General features: G+C 52.2%; 1 protein-coding gene and 1 long non-coding RNA gene across 5 annotated transcripts in view; one reads left to right on the plus strand and one right to left on the minus strand.

Moving 5' to 3' along the window:
* Positions 1–11,786: 11,786 nt before the first annotated feature.
* The window catches only part of LOC102960233 (core histone macro-H2A.1), a 79,291-nt gene continuing 64,450 nt past the window's right edge, over positions 11,787–26,627 (minus strand). For all 4 annotated transcript variants that reach the window (XM_042984339.1, XM_042984345.1, XM_042984324.1 and 1 more), the window contains exons 7-9: positions 22,662–22,751; positions 20,014–20,188; positions 11,787–12,543 (exon numbers count right to left, since the gene is read on the minus strand). In XM_042984339.1, the coding sequence (XP_042840273.1) occupies positions 12,378–12,543; positions 20,014–20,188; positions 22,662–22,751 (431 nt within the window). In that variant the 3' untranslated portion in view covers positions 11,787–12,377. The remainder of the gene's footprint in view (positions 12,544–20,013; positions 20,189–22,661; positions 22,752–26,627) is intronic.
* Positions 12,537–20,014, plus strand: LOC122238011. The gene is made up of 3 exons (XR_006216934.1): positions 12,537–13,523; positions 14,168–15,085; positions 19,906–20,014. It is a non-coding gene; the product is annotated as an uncharacterized LOC122238011 (long non-coding RNA).

The raw sequence follows: 26,627 nt of genomic DNA on the forward strand, positions 1-26,627 counted from the left end.
TCTCTCTCTCTTTTTAAATGTTTATTTATTTATTTTTGAGAGTGAGCAGGGGAGCAGCAGAGAGAGAGAGAGGGAGACAGAGAATCTGAAGCAGGCTCCACACTGTCAGCACGGAGCCCCATATGGGGCTCAAACTCACAAGCTATGAGATCATGGCCTGAGCTGAAGTTGGACGTTTAACTGACTGAGCCACCCAGGGGCCCGCAGTCATATGTCCTCTTTCTCAACCACTGAGACAATGCTTGCCCTTGGAAGGGCTTGCGTGCAGTAGGTACGCAGTACAAATGAACGGACAAAGAGAAGAGAGCTGAGTGCGTTGTCTGCAAACCTGATCCCAAGGAGTGTGTCAGGTCTCATGCATGTAACCTGGATTCCCAGGATCTCAGCATGATGGCAGGCAGGCAGATGGCCTCCTTGGGGATTGTTCCAGGGCACGGCCGGGCAGCAGGAAGGCCCTCTGGAGTGCCTGAGCAGTCTTCTTCCCTCCCTCTGGGGCAAGCAGGGACGTCTAGAGTTCGAGCCCAGATCCTAGATCCTGGAGGCAGGCACAGCGTTGCTTAGATTTAAGGAGTAAGTTCAAAGCAGAAAGGAAGCTCTCTTAAAAATGAAGGGCAGTATGGGTGTCAGGGCCAAGGGAGGATGGTTGAGAATTCCCAGTAAAACTTTATAGCTTCCGCACTTCTGCTCCTCTCAATCTTCCCATGAAAACCACGCGTCTGGGGGAGTGTCTCGGCTGAGTGAGGCCAGGAGCCACCCATTAGCCCCGCCAGGCAAGGCTTTCCGGCTTCATTAGTGCCCGAGCACGGCCCTGGTGGACGGCAGCTGGCTAATTGGGGGCCAGACGGTAGGCCCGCAGGGAGGAGAAGTGACCACCAGTGCCCGTGGGGGCCGGGATGGCCCCGATGCTGCCCGCCCACCCTGCTGGCCTGCGTCTGGGCAGAGGACACTCTGCTCTTGTCCCTTTTATGCGTATTGACTTAGCGGAGTGCAAACATGTTAAAAGTTCACTTTCTCCTTTATAGGAGTCTATAAAAAGCCTCTTAAACTGGAGTCCTAGGGCTTGAGCGAGACAAATGTAGGATCAGGCCTTAGGGATGGTGTAGTCCGTCCCCCCGCCTTCACAGAGGTGTGAGCCCATTTCGGATGTTGCTTCAGCTTGAAGCCTGGAAACCCCAGCTTGGCTCATACAACCACAGCAGACCCATGCCAGCGGGCAGAGGGGTCCGGATGTGGGGGCTGCCTGTGCATTCTATCTCTGGTGTGTCCCTGGTGAAAGCTGGCTGGCCTGCCTGGCTCTCTGGGGTGTAACAGCAGGAGAGTCGGCCTTGCCCAGGGCCAGTGGGGGGTGCCTGAGATCCTGGGGTCTCTAAGCAACTACAGGAGAGGAAGTGTCCCACATGCCCAGCATCTGGCTAAGTGAGCTTCCTGATCATCGGCCCTGGTGACTTAAAGCCTAGGATGGCCTGCTGGGGTGCTGGAGAGGGTGGGGGTGCAGGATGGACTTGCACCTCTGGGGTCCTTGTGTGGCCACAAGAACCACAGAGCGCACGGCATGTCCTGTCCATGTAAAATGCTCCCTTTAAAGAGTGACTTGGTAATCAAGTGATGAGCCCTGTAGTCAAGACTTGTGGGTTGGGGGGAGGGGGCAGTTTGCAGGCTTTGGGAAATTGCTTTTGTTCCTCAGCCCTCAGTTTCTACGTTTGTCAAGCTGGGGGCCCTCCCTGCCCTGCCTGCCTGCCTCTCAGGGTTTTGCAAGGCTACAGTGGGAGAGAGGCATTTGGGAATGGTGGGTGGGACAAAGGTGCTTTATGGCCCAGGGGGACCTGATCTGCAGAAGGTGACCCTGGCACTCCTTTGTTCAGCAGACAGCTAATGGAGGGGTGAGCGAATGAATGTGCTGGGGCTCACTCCCAGGGCCTGGCCAGTCACTGTGTCCTCCTCGCTGTGTCTCAGTGTATTCTATTCTGTAGGTAGGGCTTTGGGCAGGAACACAGGATCTGGTCCCACTCACAGGCACACACCCTGGGGCGTCTCCCTGATACTGGCTGTCCCTTTTGGCTCTGCTGATCTGCCCCTCGCATTGGGCCATGCTGTCCAAAGAGGTGTGGCAGCGCAGCGGGGGCCTCCATCTGTGGTCTCCCCACATGGCGCCTGGGCCCAGTAAGCAGGTCCCTCTGGGCACCAGGGGTGGTTGATGGGGCCAGAGCAGCCCCAGTGGTCAGCAGCAGCCTTCACAGGCCTGTACAGCCCAAGGTATTCCTCCCGGCAACCAAGGGAGAGCATGAGCCTTGGCCTAGGCTCAAACAGGTATGAGCTTTCCTGAGAGCAGGAAGTATTCAAAGCTAAGAGAAAGGCAGGAAGGGGATAGAAACCTTTTGGAAAGAACACTTACCCTCCGAGTGTAAATCTGGTCAAAGCACAGAAGAAGGTTAGCGTGGGTTCTGTACCTGATGGGCAGGCTGGCTTTCAAGTCCAAATTGGCCTTGCCTCTCTACCTTGCTTGAATTTTTTACTCTCTCTGAGTCCATTTTGTCACAAGTAAGGTGGTGATAGGTCACAAACTGTAGAGTATTTGAGGAGAGGGGGAGTTTAATGCAATGAGTGTGAGGCACCCAGCGCAGTGCCTGGAACACAGAAATGTTCACTACATGGATATTATTATTTCTACCACCATGATTTTCACTATCGGTAGCATAGAACCATTGGCGGATGGAAATGCCCTGGCCATGGTTTTTGCTCCATACGCTAAGTTAAATGGTATGAAAAGCTTGGAGTGTCACCCTGAAGAGCTCCACCAACTCAGGTTCTAGAACAGTATTGCCCAATACAATAGCCACTAGCCACATGTGCCCACCCACTGAGGACTTAAAATGTGGTAAGTAAAAATGAGAAACTGAATTTGAAATTGTACTTAATTTTAATTTAAATAGTCTCATGTGGTTCATGTGTACCATATTGGTCCTGAAGGTTCTAGAAGGTTCCCTCCAAACTGGACATGGCCTAGGTCTTTTCTGAGCTGTGTTAGCACCGGATGGAGAAGGGTTTACTAATAACTCCAGCACTTCCAGCTACAAATAATAAGGTTGGGGTTACGCATGGTATTGGTAACCACCTGGCCAGATTCCTTTAAACTTGGCCCACATGAAGATGAACTGGCTACTGTCAAACACTGACCATAGCCAGAGTTTGGATTCTGGCCATGGCAGGTGCCTGGCTTCTAACCTTTATGGGAATCAGAGCAATAGTAAGAAATAGACGACATTTATGGAAGTATTTGGCCCCGACACTGTGTTGGCAACTCTATTTCACAGATGAGACCACACCCCCAAGAGGTGGGGTGACTTAACTCGCTCCTCCTCCCTTCTCAGACCACAAAAATAGAGGCCCAGCCGGTCTCGTACTATCGGAATGCCAAAGTATGGCTCAAGGTCATGGGCTGCAGAGCAGTGTTTCCCCAGCCAGAGCAGGGAGTAGCTTCCTATTTTATAGCTGTGAGAGTGAAGGCTCAGAGGGTCCAGAGGACCGCCCCAGAGGTCACAGGGAGTTGGTCATTCCACGAGGAGGCAGGACGGTACTCAGGGCCCGCTGGTCCCTGAAGATCACTTCTGTCACCCAAGTCCTCCCTGCCCTGCTTCGACTTCCTGTGGCCACTGTCAGGGTGGACAGGCCACACCGCAGGGCACGTCCACACGAACTGGAGCGAGAGCAGGGCCCCGAGTGGGGTGGTCCTGCCTCAGCGGGGCTGGGTGCACTGGTGGGGGACTGACAGCTGACGGCCTTAATGGGCACATTGTCCCCTTGCTGCCGAGAGCACCGCCCGGCCACTTCCTCACACGCCGCGCGCTGGATGAGCTCATGTCTGAGGCTGCGGGCGGCATGGGGCAGCCGAGCTTGGCTGCAAGGAGGCCCGGGGCCCGCGAAGCCCGAGCAGGCTGGGGCCGGCGGAGTTGTGAAGCAGAACGTTGTAATGAGCGACGCTGGCTGGATTTATGGGGCTGCGCACGTGCGCCTGGCCTTCCTGCGAGGGCCTCCGCACGGGAACAAAAACAATTCCTGGCCCGAGAACGGCGCGACTGGGTCTTAACAAGAGCCCACTAATTACTGGAAGGCCCCGGCCAGGTCCCCAGCCTGTGGAGGAGCAGAGCGTGGGGCTGGTTCCTGTGTCAGCTTAGGCTTTGCTGGAGTCTTCGGTCTCTACTCAGGAGGCCCAGAGGGAGGCACGAGACATGCCACTTGCTACCTGTGGCATTGCAGAAGCCGCTGACCTCCTCCTCACTTTTCCTCATCTGTAAAATGGCGCGATGTGCCTTCTGAGGCCAGGGGGTGACAGCATACCAGAGTGAACAAGGGTGGACCTCACAGATGGCCCGTTTCTGGTTCTGAGTCTTGGTTATATGCCTCGTTCTGCTGTGTGGCTTGCCGAGAAACTTCACCTCTCTGAGCCAGGCTCCCTCACCTAGAAAGTGGGGATAACGGTGTTCAGTTTGCAGGGTGATGAGGAGGATTTAACGAGAGAACGCACGTGGACTCCTTAGTGTACCAGGTACTCAAACCGCTGCCACCTCTGCACGCGGTCATGGCTGGCTGTGTTACTGTCATCTTCCTACACAAGCATGCGAGTGGCAGATGGGTTCTTGAAGGCCCTGTGTCAGTGTGATTCTGCAGCTGTGCTGTGGTATCTGGGCTTCAGAGGGTCAGACCTATACCCTGTCAGGGGCACGTCGGAGACTCATAGGGGCCGACACGTCCCTTGTCCTCTTTCCACTGGTAGAATCTGGGCCTTCGACTGAGAGCGGGGCTTGTCCTGGGGCTGGGTCTGTGAGCAGGAGATCCCTGACTCGGGCTTGTGTGTTGGGCCATCAGGAAGTGGTGCTAGTCTCCCCCCAAGGACACCTGCCCTGTGGCCAGTACCCTTGCCTGGAAAGTTTGTGCACCAGGCCCCCTGGCACGCAGGCAAGAAGCTCTTGGCTGCGATAACTCAGAGGTCTCTCCTGCAAACATATTCTACTGTTTTCCCTGTTTATGGATATCGTGGCTTTAGCATCTGGCCAGAAAGTTCGCATGACCACTCCCTTTTCAAATTGAGAGCCAAAGAAAGCAGAAGCACCAGATGCCACAAGATCTGGGCTGTGGTTAGCAGTGTGGTGAGAGGGTGCCGTGCCGGGGCCTGGGGCCAACATCACACTTCACTCTGAAGCCACCGTGTGCCCGCATGAAGCGAGAGATCCATCAGGGTGGTGCCCCTGGCTGACTTGCACAGGGATGGATTTTCGGGAACGACCATGTTCTCCCCAATCTTCTCACTGCCTTGTCTGACTCAGGCGGTCTGCCTGGTGACTAGCCTCTGAGGTCCTGGTGGAGTCTGCTCACGCAGTGATTCCCATCTGGGTCCTTGGGGTAAGACACCGAGGGTGCCCCACAGGGCAAAGGCCCCTCTCCCCAGCCTCACGGAGGGCAGGGTTTCTTTTGCTTGTCCACTGCTGCACGCCTAGGGCCTCACATACTGATGGGTCCAGAGGGCTCAGGGGATGTGTGTGAGTGAGTGATCCTCGCTATGTGATGGAGACAGCTGTGTGAACACATGACAGCCAGCCAGGAGGCACAGTGTTGTGGCTGCTGAGTGTGCCTGGTGCACCGAGACAGGGCACCTGGCCTAGACAGAGAGGGGATCGGGAAGGCTTCCTGAAGGAGGAGGAATGGAGGTCTGAGAGCAGAGACCTGAGGGTTGAGCAGGATGACGAAGAAAAGGTGGCCGTGGTGTGTTCCAGACTGAGGCACTGGCATACACGGTGGCCTGAAAGCGATGTAAGAGAGGCGTGCAACAGTCTGTACTGGTGGAAAGAGGGGCGGAGGCGGGGAGGTGAGGCGGGGGGAGGCTGGGCAGCCTTCCTCGGGACCCAGGCCCATGTCCCCTTCAGGAGGCAGCTTCTGAACTTCCATGGGTCCCTCTTCCCTTGACCGTTCTGCAAACGGAAATGCTGTGCCATCATCCCAGCCTGTTGTGAGGCCTGAGTCAGCCGTGTGCGTGCACGTGTCTTGTGTGCTGTAAAGGGCTGCGTGGCTGATGGCTCTGGGTGCTGCCCTGTAGAGGCCCTGGAGTGACTGGGGCCACTTGAGGTCCAGAGGTCCAGGAGGGTTCAGGTGAGGGCCCCCTGCCTAGCGAGGTTGTTTAGGGGAAGTTGTGAACGTCCCCTTGGTCATTTGGATTTGCCCAGAATTAAGGCCGTGAGTAAGCGAGAGTTCCTCACCGTTGGCCTATCCGTGAGGTGGCGTTTCCCTAACCGGGATGTGCCACAGGGCCAGGTGACCTCTCTCCGGGCCTTTAGGGGCTGCCTCCAGGTGGGACGCCACGGGCATGACCTCCGTGGGACGTAATGAGGAGCTGCCGGGGTTCAATTAGGCGCCGAATCTGGCACTGCACCGTGTGACTGACAGCTCATTACCCCACTGCCATTTTGGGCGGTGGAATTTAATCTCCCAGATGGCAAGCAAATCAATTTGTCCATCCACTGCAGCTGAGCCTGCTCGAAGCCTACTCTAATTTATTCTCTTAAGCTTCAGAAGCCTTGCCATTTCAACGTACAGCAATACCGGCTTCCCTAGCCAGCCTGGGCATGGGGTGTACAGGCGGGCATGTGGAGAAGGTTGAGTGGGCAGCCTGATCGGGCGGCTAGAGTGCTCAGCAGGGGCCATGCCATCAGCCAGGGTCCTAGTCCAGGAGGCTGGGCTCACAGGTGGGAAGGTTGTATGTGGGAATAGGAGTGGTAGGACATCTGAGTCCCTGAGACCAAAGTTGCCTGCCCCAGGGCTAAGGCCAGAAGGCACTTTGGCCAGCATGGCACAGGTGATCTGCTTCCATGCATTCTAGGGCTGGGTTTCCCCATGCTGTGGTCTTGGGGCTGCTAGAAGATTTGGAGGCTGTAATTCTGGGACTCTGAACTGTCTGCCCTCAGTAAAGTATGGTCACAAGCCCACAGCTGTGGCAGGGACCTTCACCTTGCGACGCTGGGACAGTGTTCAGGGAAATCCGAGGCCTCTTCCTCCACGATTATAGTGCCTGTGGCATGTGCTCCAGGGCGCATGATGCCCCTGCTCGACTTTGGGTGCAGGGCCCCAGCAGACTCTGGAAGGCAGTCTGGGTGACCCCTCTAAGCATACTCAAGGGGGCTGTTAGCAAAGGTCTGCATTTACGGGGCAAAAACAGCCTCTCCGAGGGGAAATTTCAGCTGCTTTGTGTCCTGGGTGATCCTGTTCAAGGTGGGTATTTTTCTGCGTATCCCTCAGTTCTGCACTCTGCTGACATGGGGCTCTGGAGTCTCCTTAGGCGTGTGAGCATGGGGGGCGTGGGAGGGGTGAGTGTCGCTTTGGTGGTAGAGGGATTTGAGGAAGACAGTACCTTCTGTGGAGAGAGCATTTGTGAAACACTTTCTGGAGTTTGACAAAGCAGCCCGGCTGAGTTGGTTTTTAGGGGTCAGGGAAAGGCCAATCTATTTACACACCTTTGCTAAGGAGCATGGCGGGGCAGTGATGGCGGCCGGGATTAATGAGCAGTTTTATTGCCTCGCCTGTCAGGAGGGTCATGGGATATTATTTTGATATCAGGGGGCCCCCAGAAGCAAACACATCGGGTTAAGTTATAAACAGAAGAAATGCCAAAGGAAAGGTGGCCTCACCCCTGGCCATTGAGCGTTTCCTTTTCTTCTCAGCCAGGGATGGGCCCAGGACCCTCCTCCCACCCCGGTGCTTTCAGGGGGATCCCTCTGAGGCCGCACCAAAGCCAGCTCCCAAGATAACATTGGCCGGTGGCGCCGGGCCAGGAAAATTAAACATCACGGTTGCTAACGAAAGGAAACGTCCGGGCCATCCCCCAGCCTCCGCTGCCTCTGACAGAGGGAGTGCTGGCCCACTCAGGGTGAATGATGACACAGCCCGAGTGACATGTTGAGGAAACTGCCTGAGGACTGCCTGCACCCGGCCCTGACCGGCCCAGTTGGGTCTTCCACCCCTCCGGCCTCGAGATGGGGACCAGGATTGGGACTGCGTGGCTGGACGAGAGACAGAAGTGACTGCTCATCTCTTGTTTTCTTCTCTTGTCTTCTTGCCTTCTTGCCTTTTCTCTGTCAGGGCAGACTGTAGCTGTGACCAGACACAGCCGCCTGACCCTGAACGGGCAGGAGGAATTCTGCCAGATAAACACAGGCACAGATGGACAGCTCCACATGCCGGGGCCAGAGCCAAGGAGCAGGGGCCATGGCGGATGTGGCTGGCCTGGCTGCACGTGGGGTGCAGGTCTGGGCTTCTTGGCCCCCGGCAGACCCGTAGCTCCCCTGGCTGGCACCACCAGGCCTGTGTGCTGTGTGGCCACTTACCATGTATCACCCTGACCTATGAAGTCCTGTCTATGTCTTCTGCTGCACAACCCCCACCCCCACCCCCTGCAACACTGAGCTAGTGCGCACAGCTCCCTCCCGAGTCCCTGCCCATTTAGCACGCATGTTTCTGGGTCTCCCACTTGGCTGGACAGAGGCAGGGTCTCACCTGCCTTTGCCCGTTTGAGGCTCTTTTCATAGTAAGTACCTAGTAAATCCCGTTGGCCCCTAGATGGCTTTAACATACATTTCTATTCATCTGTCCTCTAACACGTTCTGTTCATGCTGCCAGGGCTGGCCACACACGACCTGTCTGGAATAGGCAAGAAGGCCTGCCTAACTGCAGCAGAACTTGGGAGTACATACCAAAGGAGAGGCCACCTTGGAGGTTCAGAGAACATACAATGGGGAGCACTTTGTTTAGTTAGACAACTGGGCTCATGTCCCAGCTCTAGCACTGAGAGCTGTGTGACCTTGGGGAATATGCCTCACCTCTCTGTGTTGTAGTTTTCTCGTCTGTAAAATAGGGATAGTATTACCAACATCACAGGGTTGCCATCCAGCTGAAGTGGATGTAGAGGACTGGGATATGGGTGTGCATACACACACACACACACACACACACACACACACACACACACTAGTTTTTACTGTCATATTAGTCCCAGTGGGAGCTATGGTGCTGTGTTAGATCTCAGATGCAGGAGGCGGAGGAAATTGTCTGGATTATTGAGGGCAGAGCCCAGCTGCCGAGGGCAAGGGCTGCTCCTCAGGAACAGGGAGTGGGGGTGGCTGTTGTCTATCTAGTGCCACCACCAGATTGCAGGGCTGCACAGCCCCTAGCTTACAGAATAATTTCATTTTTGGTAAATTTCACTAACTGCAACGGCTCTTTTGAATGGAGGCATGTGTGCATTTCAAGTTTTCCTTGCAGTTACACCAAGTTTTCTTTCAAGTAATGAGCTGTTTTCTTTTTCCCCTGTAAACATGAGGCTGACATCAGAGAACAATTTTTGATCCTGGTTTTAAAAACTAACTGGGTGGTTTAGACATGATGGGAATCCCAGGCAGTTGGCTGGCTCTCTTTTCTGTTTCACTGAAAAGCATTTCTTCAATGAGCCCACATCTCAGGGGCGAGACGCACTTTGGATTAGTGAAAGTTTAGAAACATTTAGGTGATTATGGTAAATAATTCACGCAAATCCCGACAACTGCAACTTATTCTTTTGTGTGTGCTGTAGGAAGAGCCTAAGCTGGCTCCCTTTCCTGCATTTGCTTCCCAGTCCTCTTAGCGCCATCTAGTGGAGGCCCCTTGCTAAATAATAGGATTTGCTCCTGTGGTCCTTCTCCAAAGTTGAGGAAATGCAATTCACCTAGAGGCCTTTTAACCCTCGGTTCCTTTTGTGTTTCAGTCTCCAAGTTAGAAATACCACCACGGTGGGGGTACCTGGGTGCCTCAGTTGGTTAAACGTCTCTGCTGTCAGCACAGAGCCCACTTGGGAGCCTCCGTCTTCCTCCTCTCTCTCTGCCCTTCTCCAGCTTGCTCGCTTTCTCTCTCTCTCTCTCTCTCTCAAAAATAAGCATTAAAAAAAAATACCACCATGGTTAACTGGATTTCCTTTTGTTGCTGATAAGAGTGAGCCATTAGGGGCCCTGTACTGTAGTTGTCAGCATCTCTGTATCTGAGTCTGGTGGTGACTTACTAGTCGTGTGATCACTAGGAAGTTACTTAACTTCTCCCAGCCTCAAGGTTCTCAGCTGCAAAATGGCTCTGAAAACAGGAAGTGCCCATCGAATTATCCCTGAGGCACAATGAAATTATGCCCCTGAGGGGCTCAAGACAGTGACTGGCACACAGCGAATGATCACCATCCCCAGCTAATAATAGCAAGGTTTGTTGCTCGTTATCCTGCATGCTGAGGATTCTACCTATAGACACAATGCTTTTGGGTGAATGACTGCACCGTGTGGTTTGTCCGAGCAAACACTTTGAAGATACTACTTTTGACCTGATAACATTTTAAGATGCGTCTTGAAAAGACCACAATAAAGTTTTTCTTTCTTTCTTTTTTTTTTTTTTTTTTTTTTTATCAAATTCTAATCAAGAAGTAGGAAGTGTAGACTCAGAGATCTTGGGGAAGAAAAGTAAAAGTATTAACAACACCTTACCTTTATGAGAAACTTGGAAAAAACTGTCTTTCAGGTTTGAGTTAGAAGCAGTTGCCTTTTCATTGAAAAGCACGGTTGTGTGATGGCTTAGGACTTCTATTTTGATTTCATTAGGCACAGTTGGGAAAGGAAAACTGATCCTTTATGTTCATCTCTGATATGTGTGTGCTGCATATTTTCTCCTGGTTAAAGTCTGTTCTAGAAGCAGGCCTATTTCTTTTTAGAGAGAAACGGTCTTCTGTGCATTTTAGGCAAATGTACCTTCTGAAGCAAAGAGTGTCTTTGTTTTGCTGAATTTAGGTAACACAAGGTTTAGCCACTGTCGTCCAGCTGGGATCTCCGTAAATACAGCTGACCCTTGAACAAGATGTGTTTGAACTGCACAGGTCCACTTATGCGAGGATTTTTTTTTGATAAATGCAGTATAACATGGTGTATGTATTTTGTCTTCCTTACGTTTTTCTTAACAACATTTTCTTTTCTCCAGCTTTCTTTATTGTAGCAATACAGCCTATAATGCACGTAACATACAAAATAGGTTAATCGGCTGTTATTAGCAAGGCTTCCAGTCAGCAGTAGGCTATTGGTAGGTAAGTGTTGGGGGAGTCAAAATTAGACTTGGACTTTCAACTGTGCGTGAGTTGGTGCCCCGAACCCCCACCTCATTCAAGGGTCAGCTGTAATCTGCATCACTAAACACCCACAGCTGTGAGAAAGCATGTCAAAGCTGGAAGCACATCTCGGGGACCTTGGGAGTGGCACCTTGCCCTTGGAAAGTTTTTGGCCGCAGGGACCCTGTCCTACAGGAACAAGAGGCCCGACCCAGCTCCGGCAGAAGTCTCCAGGCTTCTCCAGCTCCGTGTGGCAAGCGGCCCAGAGACACTGGGCCCGTCCATGAACCAGAGAGACTGTCAGGAGGGGGCAGACGGGAGGAGAGAGCTGGGCTCAGATTCTGAAGATCTGGGCTCAAGTACCAGTCTGCCACTTACCACCCACATGGCTTTCAGTATACCTGCTTCGTCACCTGTGAAATGGGGAGAACGCCCTTGCCCAAGTGTCACAAGGATGAAGGAGAGACTTTAAATGAGCTCCCCCTACCAGTCATTAGGGCCTGAAGATGCTCCTGTGTCCAGGCAGCAGTGGCCCTGTGGTGGTTCTGGGGGCAGCCGCTCTCATCCCCCATCCTATGACAGGAGAAGTCCACCTAGGGCTCAAGGGCACAGTAACTTGAAACAAGCCAGTCACCACAGCAATTTAACATTTTACTAAATCAATTCACACAAATTCCAAATCGCAAATATAATTAAGGACAACAGATTCTGTTCTGCCTTTTAAATCTTTCATTTTCAAATCCATCATTAAGACAAAAAGTAAACAAAAATGAAGTCTGCTGCAAATTCATGATCTTTCTTCTTGAGGAAAAAAAAGGAACATTATAGTAAAAAGAACGCCACTGGGTGTACAATAAAGCACCACGACACACGGTTACAAAACAGGCTTCCTGGATTCGGCCACACGTAGAAGACACTGCTCTCCCCGCTGTTCTGCGTCAAGCAGGATTTCATTAAAATAAAACTATAAAATCTCCTAGGTTACACTAAAGTCAGACACGGTCTGGAACACAGTGCTTAACAACAGTAATGCCAACTATCAGTGCTAACGTAAAAACATTTTAGAAGGTCAAAAACAATTAAACTGGAAACCAAAACCTTATCTTCCCTAGATGAGCAAAACTGGAAATGAAAGGGTTCCGCCTCCCAACAGGCGTGAAGGGGATTTTTCTTTCTTTCTTTCAGATCGGAGGCAGGGGCGCGGCGCAGGCTGCTTCTGTACTTCAGCCTAGTTGGCGTCCAGCTTGGCCATTTCCTGTACGTAGATGCCTATACTCTCGCTGTCAAAAAGCACGAAATACACCGTTTTGATGGAAGAGGACATCGTTGACACGAAGTAACTGGAGATGGCCTTCAGAATCAGCTGAGCTGCCGTCTGCTTTGGAAAGCCATTCCTACAGGAGAGAAGGGGGCTCAGCAACCAGGGGCCACCGTGGCCATGGGCCTGCCGCCCTCCCTCCCGGAGGCCCCCAGGGCTGGGTGCTGTGCTTCGCCTCGAGGGGCCTCAGTGCCTGTGAGGGCTGCTCACACACAGAGGAAGGGCCAAGCAACAAGCACATACGCACGACTTGTGTCTCCTGCGTGGAGTCTCCCAAGGGTAGTGTGAGTTCCCACATTTCTGTTCCCAGTGTTACTGTGACTAGGACGGGGCTTGACGCCACCCCTCCCCCATGGGACAGCTGGAGGCTGGAGCTTCTACAGGAGGGGACTGTTGTTCACACACATAGGGGCGTTAAAGCCTTCATGTGGGCCTTAGACTTGACAGGTGCTGGGGCTGCTGGCCTGGAGTGCATCCCAGGACCCACCAGCTTGCTATCACCCATAGGCCAGGGCATGGGGGGCTGGGAATGCAGGGGACGACTCCTGGCCGAGGGGGCTCTTTATCTCAAGAAATGGCATTCAAATTTCCCCGCCAGATGGCTGTGAATTCACATATGTCCACTTAAGGTAAAAGTCAGGTGGGAATTTTGGAGGTAGGGCTCAGAACTCTGGCAGAATCTGAAATGAGGTCTAGAGAGACTGGAGTCTCTTGCTCTACATGTGCCTGGGGCTGTTCCTGGTCAACACCGCAGGTGCAGGACCCAGGGAACCCGGGACAGTGGCAGGAACATAGCGGCTTACCTAGGCTGGCAGAAAGGATATGGGTTTTGAGCCAGTGGTCTGGATTCAGATCCCTTACTGACCCCCTGGGTACACTTAAGGATCCTCAGGTGAGAGTCTGAGGCCAGGTTTCATGGGGAATTCTTTTTTCATTGGCAGATCTGCAGTCTTCCAGAGGCCCCCCCCCCTGCCTGTGGGCCATTGTATCCAAAGTGCTGGGCCAGCCTGCCGGCTTAGGCCACACCCCTCCTTCAGATGGGGTGCCTGCTGCCAGGTGAGAGGTTTTCAAATGCATAAGGTGGAGGCTTTCTTAGAACATTCTGAGCCTTGCTTGCTAAGTGCCTCTGAGTTTTGAACTACCTTAGCTTATTCCTCTGGAGAGCCACACTTACTCTCCAGTTGTCAGTACTAAGCACATCTCAGGGCCACAGGGCAAAACCATTCTAGTGACTTGGTTTTCATCAAACAGGGCTTCGCCCAGCTGGAAGATGGATCCCTAGTAGTTTGTAGATGCTTTGGAAGTGAAGCTCATTCTTAGCAGACAAGGGGTGTCACCCGGGGCATGTTCCCAGCCTGTGCCGAGGGGCCTCTGGGCAACAGTGGGGTGTGAGGCTCGTCCTCAGCCACACGGCGCCCACAAGGCAGCCAGCCAGCACAGGACTGCCCGGGAGGAGCGGGATTCAGAGGCCGAAGGAAGAGCTGCACAAGTGTAGCAGCTGCAGGAAGGGGGTGTCAGGCCCAGACTCCCCTGGAGCAGATCCTGGGCGCCCTGTCTACCAGCAGCGCAGGAAGGGTGCCCAGCAGGTGGGGCAGGACGGAGGGTGGTGGGGACCATGCTGAATAAAAGGTTTCGCTGGAAGGGGGGAGAATGTGGGACCCACAAAGCAAGCTATTCCCCTTCCCCCCATCCACTCTCAGATCTGCAAGCTCATTCTGGGAAGAAGCTGTTCTCATCACCCCTGACAGAGTTGCCCTGACCATTTTCACAGGATAGGTTGTCTGGGAAAAGGCACTTGTTGGCAAGTATTCGAAGACATGAACTCGACTTCCCATTTTAGGGCACGTTCCTAGGGGCACGTGTATACATGAGTGTTGTGGGGGTCCACCTCACACCGGCTCTGGGTGCCTGAGCATGTACAGGCTGCCCTTCACCCAGCCCCAGTCCTGAGGGTGAGACCAGGGCCAGCTTTGGGGGAGGGCTATGCCGTTACAGGGTCACGGGGGTCACTGGAATAAGGGACCCTTTAAAGTGTCTCACAAAGAGCCAATACTTATTTTCCCACTGTAAACTCAGATTACGGCCTGTAACTTAATCCCTGGCGAGAAAAGCCAGTGGCCAGATCTGCAGGAGTTCCAGAAGTGCCTGGAAGCCGAGGCAGGACGGGGAGCCTGGCCCACCCTCCCGAGCAGCCTGTGTCAAGATCAGGGAGGGCTTATTCAGATGCAGGTTGCTGGGCTCTGTCCAGGGAATCGGACTGGGCAGGTCGAGGGCACACCCTTTGAGAACCACTGTTCTGCATGGAGCCAGCAAGGAGGTTTTAGTCTGAGCTCACAGGGTGGGCCCCAAGGTTAAGAACCTAGAAGTGAGGGAGAAAAGGTGGGGATCGAAGGCTCTAGGCCCGTAGTATCAGTATCTGTCAGCCCTACTGTTAATGGAGCACGGGCTGGTCTCTTTCAAGGTTGGTGGGTGCAAGTGAATTTGATTTATTTCCAGGAGAACCTCTTATTAACAAACCCATCCCTCTGTCCTAGGCAACCACAGCCTAAAGAAAAAAATGCAGCCAAGGGACTGTAGCTGTTCTGCACCACGCAGGCCGCCAGGAAGGAGTGGGGAAGGTGATTCCTTTCTTTATGCTTTCAGGGCTCCAGAATGTTTTCTCGTGGCCATAGTGAGCGGCGCTTGTAGCAAAATGGAGCATAGCAGCAGCTGTTCTCATGGCAGTGCTTTACACACCACACCCGGAGCCCTCAAGTCAGGGGCAGCTGTGTTGCTGCAGAGGCCCAGATGGCCTCCCATCCTCAGGAGGGCCGAGCAGCAGGGCAGTTAGAGGTTCAGGCCGTGGAGCCACACAGGATTTGAGTCCAGGCCCTGCCTCTGTGTCTTGTCTGTCATCCGGGGAAATGGGGTAGGTAAGCAAGGCACCTGTTATCCCTGGGGGGTATGAGTATTGAACAAGACAACATGCAGAACATCCTCAATTGGTAGTGGCGTCTATAGAACAGGCAGTCTGGCAGCATCTTTCTAGAGGCTCACGTGGTACAAAACTGTCTTCCTCCCAGGCCCCATGATCGCTGTCACCACTGCGCTTTCCCTGGGCCGACAATGTCGGCCTCAGGCCCCCAGAAGGCCATCGGGGTCTGTGATGCCAAGTCAGCGATGACTACTGGCACGCATGGTATGGCAGGGTGACGCAGGGTCACTGGTGCTGTGTGGGCCTGCTTCAGAAGCATCACTGGTCTGTGGGGTCTCTCTCATCTGCCAGCTTCCTGGCTGGTTGGGGTCCCTGCTGGTTGCTTCCCTGCAGCCGTCCCCAGTGGCCATCCCTGCTTGGCCAAGTCTTTGGGCCCACCTCCCCGAGCAACAGTCACTCTGTCCACCTTCTGGAGAAGACCAGATGCCCCTCCCCCAACGCACAGTAGAGTAAGGGGAATGGGGCTTCCCTTGTAGTGTTAGATTTGGGTTTGAAGCCCAGCTGCCCTGGGGCAGGGGCCTTAACCTCTCCAAGCATTAGTCTCCTTGATGTGGATACACTGGATGCTGATGCCAAGAGGCAGGTGTCCCTCATATTCCCATTTAGGTCCCATGGGGCCTGCCAGGGGCCATGGTTAAGGCATGTGCCTTAAGGTACTCTGCAGGCAAGTTGTCCTAGATTCCAGCCTTTTGGTCTTGGGCCAACTAAGGAGCTTCCCCTGAAGTCATTTCAGTTGTCTTCAGCCTCAGTTTCTCTAGACTAGTGAAAGGGGACCACATGAGCTGTCGTACCCTTTGGGTCGGCCTGCTCAGTGATGGCTGGAGCTACATATTGGTTGTCTGTTCTTGCATTCCACCTGGACCGCAGGGGTTCTGGGTTCACAAGGGCCATGTCCCATAAGAGACTGTCATGCCTCCAGCCCTGCTGGGCCCCCACCTTCCATGGGGCATCACTAAGTGTCTCTGTTATCAGTGAGCTCACCTGCAGGGCTGGCCACAGCAGGCACACAGGACTCTAAGCCAAGAGCTGTGTTGCACAGCCTGATCAGGGACCCTGGAAGCTCCTGTGGGGAGAGGCTATGTCTCAGGGGTTGGAGGAGTCCAGGCAGATTCTTCTGGAGGAGACAGACTGGCAGCTTGCCTTTGAAGGCAGAGCAGGATTAAAGGTGGATTCTAGACGGACTCTGATTTTTGTATGGGACTGGTCCACCTAATTGTCTTGGTGGTTTGCAAGAGGGTAGGGCTGGATGTCACAAAAGGTTGAGTGACTTTAGGAAAGTGTGTCCCTGTGTGGTCATTTTTTCTGGTAGGATTAGGTTTCCCTTTCACGGTGCTCCTGCGCCTTTCCATTTTCCATGTTTTATGTAGCTTTGAGCAAGTGCCTTTGTCAAGTTGGGCTGCCTGAAGGCCACTCCCTCCAGAGGCAGAGACCAGGGCAGCAGCTGAGAGCAGTGGGCTCCACTTCCAAAGGGCATGGTGGGGGGGATGGGCTGGGGAGCACAGCCCCCATATGGCCTGTAGCCTTCTTTCCAGATGTTCTTGTCTTAGGCTAGTAGGTAAGTTTCTTCCTATCTCTTCTAAGGCCAATTCTCAAGGTGGAGGGAGGCTGATGGCTGGGCCCAGGGAAGTCAGGGACTTCCCCAGTGGGGTTTCTGAGCTTCCCTAAAACCTCCTCCTGTACAGCACCCTCAAGCAGTGGGGCGATCCTCTGGTGGAGAGCAACCGGGGTCTGGAAGGGGCTCCATGCCTCTCATCTTGGCCAAGGACTTGCCCTAAAATTCGGGCTATCCCCAGTCTAAGTCGTGTCACCTCAGGGGAGCGAGTTAACCCCTCTCAGCTTCCTTTTTATTTTTTCTTTTAGTGGAATTAATGACAGTGCTCACCCTGTAAGGGTGTTATGAGATAATGCAGATCAAGGGTTTAGCACAGTACGTGAGACTCAATGAATACCCATAAATGGTAACTTGAAAAAAAATGAACTGGCCTTGAAGCTCATAAATCTACAGAGAGTTTAATCAAAGTTCCAAACTACCCATTCCCTATATCCTACCCCTCCAGAGAGGGGGTCGCCCCCTAATGTCACACAGAGCTGAGAGAGTGGGGATATCCATGAATGTTGTGACCATAGTACCCAAGGACAGTCTCCCTGAGGTCAGGGTCTGGCCTCTGGGGGGCTACAGGGAGAGGGCATAAGGGTGGGATGGCCCTCCACATGCTGGGCCTTGGCTGAGAGAAAGTGACCCCTCTGCTCCTTGCCAACATGTTTGCATTTCTATTATTTTCATTCCAACCCGACTTTTAGGCCGGAGACACTGGATGCCACAAACAAGCTTTTTATTTCCCCTCCTAAAACCCACTGTGATTTACAGGCCGGCTCTGGTGTAATCCTAATCTTTACTCATGAAAGAGAGGGCAGCTGTTTACATGGCTCTGTGGGGCAAGGTCTGCCTGACAGATGTGGGGCCGCTGGCATTGCACATGTGCTTGCCTTTGGCATTCTGCCCTCTTAAAAGCTTTCAATGGATTGTTTTTAAAAACTTCTTACTCCATGAAAAATGTAGAGAATTACTTTTATGCTTCAATTAAAAGTTTCCCAATAGCTATATGAAAGAATATGAAATTATTACCTCCAATAAAGGCTCCTGTTGCTTCTTTCTTCGGAAGCACCTTTCATCAGAGTAGATCAAAGTGCATCCAAAGCACTAATTGAGCCTCAGGACCATCTGTGAGGGAGGGCCATCCCCAAAGCGGTGCTCACTGATAAGGGAGGCCATGGACAGAGAGGCTAACTCGTTTAGCAAAGGTCACACAGCAGCACTGTGCCAAAGAACAGACCGTCTACAGGATGTGGAAGAAGCAGGAAGCTGGCTACTTAAACTCTGATTCAGAAGCACTTTGTCAAAAAAAGGTTCGGAATCGACTCTGGGACCCATTACACATCTCCCTAGTTCTGGGGAAATTTCAAGCTATGGGTCGGGCGGGGGGTGGGGGGGGTTGGGGGGAGGGTGCTGACGACCTTAGAATGGTGGCTTTTGTCTTTGCCACCGGCTGTGACAACCAACTGACGGCAGCCTGACAGCAAATGGCTTCCAATGGTCCCTCTCCTTTAGCTTTTCTTTTAAGAGACCCTTAAATGGTGTTGCAAAGTGATGTTCAACATAGGCTCTTGGCAAAAGAGAACAGGATTTAAAAGCACAGACCGGAAGTGTGGACGGCACCCAAACCCACACGTGTCATCACATACCTCTGGATGTCCCTCACTTTGGCAGTAAAGTGGCACTCAGCGTACAGGGTAGGGAGACTGTGGGCATGCATGAGGGTGGGGCGCTGGCATGAGCTATCACTGTCCCCTGAGGGCCCCTCTTCCCCCCCACATACTGTGGGAACAGGGCAGCTTGGGCAGACCTCCCGGTGCCACGTGATAGGAAGCCTGCCCAGGGCTAGCTCTGTCACTTGAGGTGTGGAACCCCAGTGGCAGCAGTGTTCAGAGAGGCATCATTACAAAGCCTGCCCAAGATGGAGCTCGCAAACTCTACTCTTTGCTCCTCGTGGGTTTGGAGGGGAAGTGCCTTGAAAAGAAGCGCTTTCTCTAAACATGAGGAAGGGGGTTGAGGATGGTCACCCTGTGCGGCCTGCAGTGTCAAAGGAAGCCGGTATATGGCCGCCACACAGCCCTGCCTGGGCACCGGGAGGGTCCGATGGCAGAGACCCAAGTGGGCGTACAGTCTGGATCGGATGCCCCAGGTGCAGCCACGGCCAATACATAGCCCTGGGTTATGGCCCTCTTGGGCCCAGGATGTCCACAGCTGCAGCCTCTGGTGCCAAATCCAGAGTGTGAGGCATGAGGCACAGACCTGGACAGGGAGGACCCCATGATGTGATGGGAAGTGGGGCACCGCCCCTGCATCATGGCATGGAGTTCCCAAAGCACTCTCCCTTCTCAGAGCTCTAATTTCTTTTAGTGCACACCCAGAGTTACTGGGGGCTACTTCAGCGCTGGAAGCCAGGGCAGACCCAGCCCTATGTCACTGTCAGAGAAGTGTCCATTCATGTCCGCCTTGCAAGAGCCAGACAGCAGGACACATGGAGACAGAGCTGGCAGGTTGGGGTGGGGGGGGAGGGGCGAGTGAAGGATGCCAGAGATACAAAGGTAAGGGGCAGAGGCATGCTGTGGCTGGGAGGGTGCTCCTGGAACGAAGGTCCTGGCTTTCACACCTCCCCTGTCCTCTCCACTTCCCTCATATCTGAGTCTTCGTGTCCTGGCAGGTTCACTCTCTAAACCGCCATCTCTGATGGTCCCACTACACCCTGAAGTCACTTTCTATGCTGACATCTGCTGTCACAAAGGAAATTTGATACGTTCCTCAGTCTTCCTGTCTCACTCCGTCTCTTCAATTGCTGTTCACCATTGCTTTTGTTTGTATTCTTTCCCCTCCTGTGCTTTGGGTCTTCTCAACAAAAGCAGATGGCTCAAAAACAGCCTTAGCTGACCGTGCACAAGTCAGAGCTCCACGATTATGGGCTAAGTATGCAGCTAAGTATAATGACCTCACAAGCCACGATGTGCCCTTACCTGCCGCTGCCAATGGACGGGAACGCGATGGACTTGAGCTTCTTATCGTCTGCCAGGGCCAGACAGTTCTTCACCGTCTTTTCCAGAAGTTCCTCACACTTGTCTGCACCCCAGACCGGACTGTTACAGTGGATCACAAACTTGGCAGGCAGGCCGTGACCTGCGCTGACAGCAGCTGGAGGAGACAAGACAGGAACAGTGAGTTCTGTCCCTCACACGCCCAACACAGCGCCCTCCAGCTGCAGCGTGCCCCCAGGCTCCCCTGTGACCTGCATCCAGGGAGGGCTGCAGCTGCCTGCCATCTTGTGCTTCTGATGTCCCCCTAGAAACTGCTCACCAGCGAGTCTTCTCGGGAAACACCAGGCCAAGAGCCACCCTTGGAAAGCTGGCATTGAGATGCACCGCCACTAAGAATTTTAGCCAAGGTTACAGCCAGCCCTCTCTGTACATCCTCCCAGAGGCGGACCCTGAACCACCTAACTTGACTGACTCTGTCAGAATGTTTGCTGCCTCAAATTTGCCTCTGGGGATCTCTAAGCCCCCTTCCTCCTGTGAACTCCTGTACACATAATTATGATGTGTCTATAAATCTCCCCGGCAGAGTTCAGGATAAACCTATTAGGAAAGCAACTCCATTTAATGAGCCACTAAGCAACATGACTGGCAGCTCTGGTGCCCTCTTCTCCTCCTGAACTGATCTTCGTTTTTGACAGAATTAAATTGTTCTTTCACGCTGGAACTGGTTTCTGTTCCGGGGAGAGCTGCCTTTTCCCCACTACACATCTCTACACCCCACCCAGCTCCCTCCCTCAGGCTTTGCCTTCTCATCAGAACTAAAGGCACTGGCTTCGGGCGTGCTATCCCTTAGGAAGTGTTCCAAGTCAGCGCCGGGTCTCCCAGAGCATGTTCTGGGACTCCTGTTCCCAAAGGTGCAATGCACAGGTGGTGGTTCTAGATACTGGGTTTGCTGAGTGCCTCCTGCGCCATTTCTGTACAGGAACACACGGAGGCCTCACATCGCTGCTATGGTCTGATTGTTGCCTGAGCCCACTTGGGGTGACCGTCCTCATGGGTAGGACTGTCAGGTCTGCTGTGGCACTAGTAGGTACTGGGGAAGAGTGATCGGTGGGTAGTGCCTCATGGTGCAGAGAAACAGCTCTGAACTAAGAGGTCTCAGTTTGACTCTTGACTCTGGGCTCAAGTGCTGACCTATGGCAACATGAGATTTGGGGGGGTTACGCACTGGTCTGTCCTCCGGAGAAGTCACTGCTGAAGGATGCGTGGGAAAAGACTGGAAAGAAACATTGGTAACTGTGATCATCATCCGTTAGTGGAGCCAGGGCTAAGGTTTTACACCACCTTTATATGTTCTAAAACTTTTTCTAAAATTGATCTTAATATCAAGGACAAAATGAGTTATTAAAACAGGCAACCATATCCTCAGCCATGCTAAATGTAATGGGTTTGCATCAGCGGTGGCCCAGGTGTCACCTGCTGAGTTTGTGGTATGGAAGCACCAGGCTGACCTCTCATCACACCTCCATCTGAGGGCCACCCATGGGAAGCACCTCCAGGCTGGCACAGAGAGGTTCTGGGAAGGGATTGAAGAAAGGTCAGGAGCCCCTGGCTGGGTAGTTAATACTACATCAGTTCTCCCTTGTTCAATATGGGACTTTGGTGGAAATACCTATAAGGACTTGGAAATGTACCCTACCTGATACCACACTCATTGCCAGCAAAAGAAAATGGGCAAGGCAGAGGTCCAAGGCAGAGCGAAGGCTACCCTCTTATCCACACCAGGCTCCGTGCCTAGCCCAGGATGACTGGTCAAAGAGGGTCACTGGTGTACCCTCTGAAAGAGGGCTTGTGTAGAAGTCACACAGTAACTGTTGACACCTGTATTCAATTAAGAGTCATTTTTAAAGCAGCAGGAGGATTTGCAAGACAGCTTGGACGCTGGGGACCATCCAGTATGAAGAGGAACCAGAGCCCAAAGGAAGGGAATGGCTTGTCCTCACATCACTGGTGGAGTGAACCGGGCCTCACCCCACTGTTTGGACCCCTAGGTCCTCAGGAGGCCCTCTGTCCTTCACCTCCTACTGGCCACCTCCAATTCCAAAATCCAGGCCAGTAGCAGGAAGAAGGCTCTAGCACTAGCTCCTAGCAATCATTCTCCACACATCCGGTTCCAAGTTATTTTCTTACCCTTGGTATCAGGAAAGGTGTGACTGGCAAATGAAAAATGTCTATTTCTATTTTGCCCATTAAACACACAGATGGCTGAATGAAAATGATTAATTTGCACTTCTCGCCAGCACTTTTGCAGATGGCTCGGTATCACTGCCTACAATTCTCAGCTCTCAGCTTTGCCAAACTCGAATGCTGTAATTCCTTAAAATCAGAGTCTAGACACCAAACATTTAAAAGCTATTTTGAGCAATAAAGAAAAAAACTGGAAAGGTAGTTTTCACAACCCTTACACTCCCCCCGACAATTTGCATGTGTCTTAAGTCCAAATTGTAAGGCTAACCGGCTCGGAGACAGGTTTGCGTGGCCACGCACTCCTGAATTCCAAGATGCCTCATAATCAGGCTTTCCTAATGCTGCACGGGCCACGCCCAAATAAGCAAGGCACTGCCCCAGCTCACCTCCAGCTACTTCCAAGGGCCCGTTCTTTTTTCGGAGTTCCAGAACAGCTTCCACAAACTCCTTGCCGCCTTTCTTCTCCAGCGTGTTTCCTAGACAAGGACAGGGTGAGGTCAGACTGTCATTCTTGCATCTCAGGGCACACACAGACACTTAGCATGTCAGGTGATTACATACTTCAAATGATCTGACCAGCTAAATTTCCATACAGCTGCAAAACAGGAAACTAAGACTTGGTTAAGTCATGAAAGTGAAATTTAGAAAAGATTCACCAATCGGCCAATTACCACTGAGCTGGCTTTGCTATCCGACATTTGGGGGTGACTCAGGGTAATCCTGGATATGCCAGAGATACGAGAAACATGGGACACGCCTGTTCCCTGCAAGCGTGCCTGTCCTGCATTTCTCACCATGAGAAATCAGATGGTGTTGGCTTCTGAGGCTCATGCCCCCCCCCCTAGATTTTCTTCTCTCTGAGGAGAACCCCCAAATATGAAGGCTTTAGGGGAAGCATACCAAGTTCCCATCAGGGAGCCAGCTCTCCCCTTGGCAGTGTGCCCAGAAGAAAGCATTCAGATTTGGTCACCTCTGGACCACCATTATGACCATACTTCTTTCCTATTTTGCAGCTCTGGTGTCAAAGGTGAATACAAAAAAAAAAAAAAAAAAAAAAGGAAAGGAAAAAGATAAAAAAAAAAAAAGAAAAGAAAAAAATGGCCTCAGTATTTCCTTCATCACACTAATGACTCAGAATCACTTTAGGTAAAGGAAGGCAACATCAGAAGCAGAGCTTAAAGGGAAGCTTGTACCACATGAAAGTTTGTAAAAGAAGATGACTGTTCACCAGATTTTGAAGGTTAAACCCAGTGGAGGTAGGCAGCACCTTTTCTGGAATTCGGGTTCTTGCTAAGTACCCAATTCCTGCCAGGAAAACCGGGTTCCCACACAAGGTTACCAACACCTGTGAGGCCTGTTGGTCAAATGCCTCGTGTGGCACAACAGGCGGCATTGAAAACGTGTGACAACATCGTCCTTTAAAGTTTGGCCAGAATGGGGTCTCTCTTCCTTAAGCTCTGATTCATCAGTTTTGCACATTTTAAAGTACTTTTCCTCACAAGAGGATAAAATACTCCCCTTAAGATTCACCATTTATCTTGGAAAATTCGGAGTTGCACTCGGCACACTGTAGTAGGTGTCAGTCAGGGCGCATCAGAGTGCACCAGCCCAAATTCTCTTTGGATTCACCCTGTCGGGACTAGGTCTTTCTCTCTTAGAAAAACCTGCCTCACTGGCGTGCTTGCTCTGCAGGAGTGAACTAACCCCAAGAAGTATCTGGAGGGAAGAGCACATCGTCTGGGCACTGTCACAAAAGAGACGGCACCGGGGCTGATGGCAGGCACTGGCCCGCACGCCGGCCCACTGCAGGAAGTCTGGGGTTGTGTGCATGAACGTGACCGGCAGGCCGGCACCCCCAGGGAGCTCTAGGATGGCGAAGAGCAGGCCCTGCTTTTAAAGAGCAATTAGCACGGGATGCTTAGGGTAGGATCCAGCATCCCTTATTAGCCCAGACTGTCCTCACGCCTCCGCCTGTCTTGGAAAGCAGTCACACACACTTAAAATAGCAGAGGTGTCAGGAGGGAAAACACATCCACTCCAGAGACTTCTAACTGCTGTGACAGCCGCTGTCTATTTCTGACAAAGACCAGCGTCACAAACGGTGGCCGGATAGGCATGAGGGAGCAGGGTCAGACCTCACAGCCACCTCCACCTGGCAGGAAGGGGAGACTCTGAGGATACAACCCAGAGGAGTGAGGCCCAATTATGGGTTCACTCAAAATATCATGCAGCCGAGAAAAACGCCTCTGAATTCTGAATCTGCTGGGTCCCAAACACTGCTGCCCGCAACACCTGGTCGGGCCTTCCCTCCTGACCCATTCTCAAGTTTGCAGGAGGGAAACAAATACGCTCTACGTGCAACTATTTTAGGTGTGCATCCTCTACCCCTATATGCTCTTTGGGGAGAACTGAGAAATTTGGGAGGCAAAATAAGATCAGCACTGGAGGAATACCACCAGCTCCTCTCTAAAGCAAAAACGATTAAGAAAATGGGCTTATTTGTAATTAAAGGTGTTTGATCTTAGGAAGAGTGTTTACTTTAAAATTTTTTTACTTATAATTAAATCTCGCTTTAATTAGAAGTGAAATTTGCAAGTTAAAATACACTCAATGCATTTCCCAAACTTAAAAATTGAACCCTAGGTTGCAGGCAATCACCCGGTCAGGACTGGACTCCTACACACACATATGTACGCACATGTTCATGTAGACACACGTGTACTTTGTAACAAGAAACAGGCCCATTTCGACTGTATTGTCAACACTAGTAATGTAAGACTCTTGTTTTTTAGGCTTCACTTCAGGGTTAATCATAAAGCAATTGGCTTCTTTGCCCCCAAGCATAAACACGTGTTACTCCCATGAGAACAAGAACATTATTTCATGCTTAGAAAGCAGGCATAAGTATTGGTGTTCAAAACAGCCTAAGCGAAAATTTAGGCTTGGGCATATGTCAGGCTAAGCCTGTGGTCTATTTCACTGTTAGAAAGAACTGTGATGGGTAAGAGTTAATCACGGGGCTAAGCATTCCTGCACTGGCATTCCTTCTTCCAGCAGTCTTGGGTCTCAGGAATTCACACCCAATGGGAGAAATAGAGTGATCGTGTCCTAGCTTCCTCTTTTCCCCTCTCACACATCAAAGTGGGAGCTGGAACCAATTGAGGCCATGCATGAATCTGGTTTTTCATTGTTTTGGCATTGTAAAAGATAGGTGGGTTCAGTACTAGTCTGGACTGGTTCACTGAGAAAAGGCACTGAGGTGGGCTTTGGAAGACCTGGGTTCTGGCACAGTCATTTAGGGTTCCTGCCGGCCAGTGAAGCCATCCGGACCTGTGGAGGTTCTTTTCCAGCTGTGACAGTGTCCGTGAGTGATGGGCCGCGTGACCTCGGGCAAGCTCATGGACCCAGGGTACTTAGAAGTCACTGAGGCTCAGCATGCCTCCCCTGTGCACCTCAGTGGGGGGAGGGCAAGCACATCACAGGGGAAAGGATTAGCACCAGTTCTGATCACGGTTTAGGAAGGACTAGGTTCTTTCCCTGCTATCACCTGGCTGGTTCCTAACTCCATCTCAAAGCCTCCAGCTCTATGTCCCAGCACAACTAATCCTGCTGAACGCACCCCTTCCACAGCCACAGCAAAGAAAGTCAGCTTTCTCTTCTCCTTGGGCCTGGGGGAGACCCCTTTGCGCCGGAAGGGTGCTAATTTCCATTTTACCCAAAGTCCTGGATGGCAGGATGAACCCAGGCCTCAGTCACTCCTGGTGGAAAGATAAGCCCTTAGCTGTTCTGTTTATTTCCCTCCCATCAAGTTTTCATTTGGTCAAGAAATAAAGAGAAAGAATATCTTTCTCTTAAGCTGTCTGACTTAGGAGCTCTTAAACTCCTCCAAAATCTTGTGAAAGTGGAGTTTATTTTAATTGCCTACAGCCTGATTTCATTTTGGCCTGGACGACTTGGCGAATCCCAACTTCCCGTCCAGTGTGTCTTTTCCATCCACGTCCGAGATCCAAAATGCCCAGGAGAGCAATCAGCCCAAATCCCAGTGGCTAGGGTGGGCTGTGAACAGCGGGCTTTGCTCATGACACTAAACAGAGCTGGACAGCCTCGGATTGCTAAGCTGTTGGACTTCCACTGTCTGGGACGCTCATGAAAATCCCCATAGCCTCAGCCTTCAACATGACTTCACTTCTGCCCGTAGCAAGGGCACCACTTTAGAAAGTGGTGTTCAAATCTACACCTAGGGCACCACTCTCAGGACTAGCACATCGATGGTAAAAATCATTAGATACACGTGAGAGTAAGGCTATACGGTAAGCACCAATCAGGAGGCAGACACAAAACAAGGTGCTTTG

The sequence above is a fragment of the Panthera tigris genome, chromosome A1 (assembly GCF_018350195.1).
Source record: "Panthera tigris isolate Pti1 chromosome A1, P.tigris_Pti1_mat1.1, whole genome shotgun sequence".
NCBI classification, from domain to species: domain Eukaryota; kingdom Metazoa; phylum Chordata; class Mammalia; order Carnivora; family Felidae; genus Panthera; species Panthera tigris.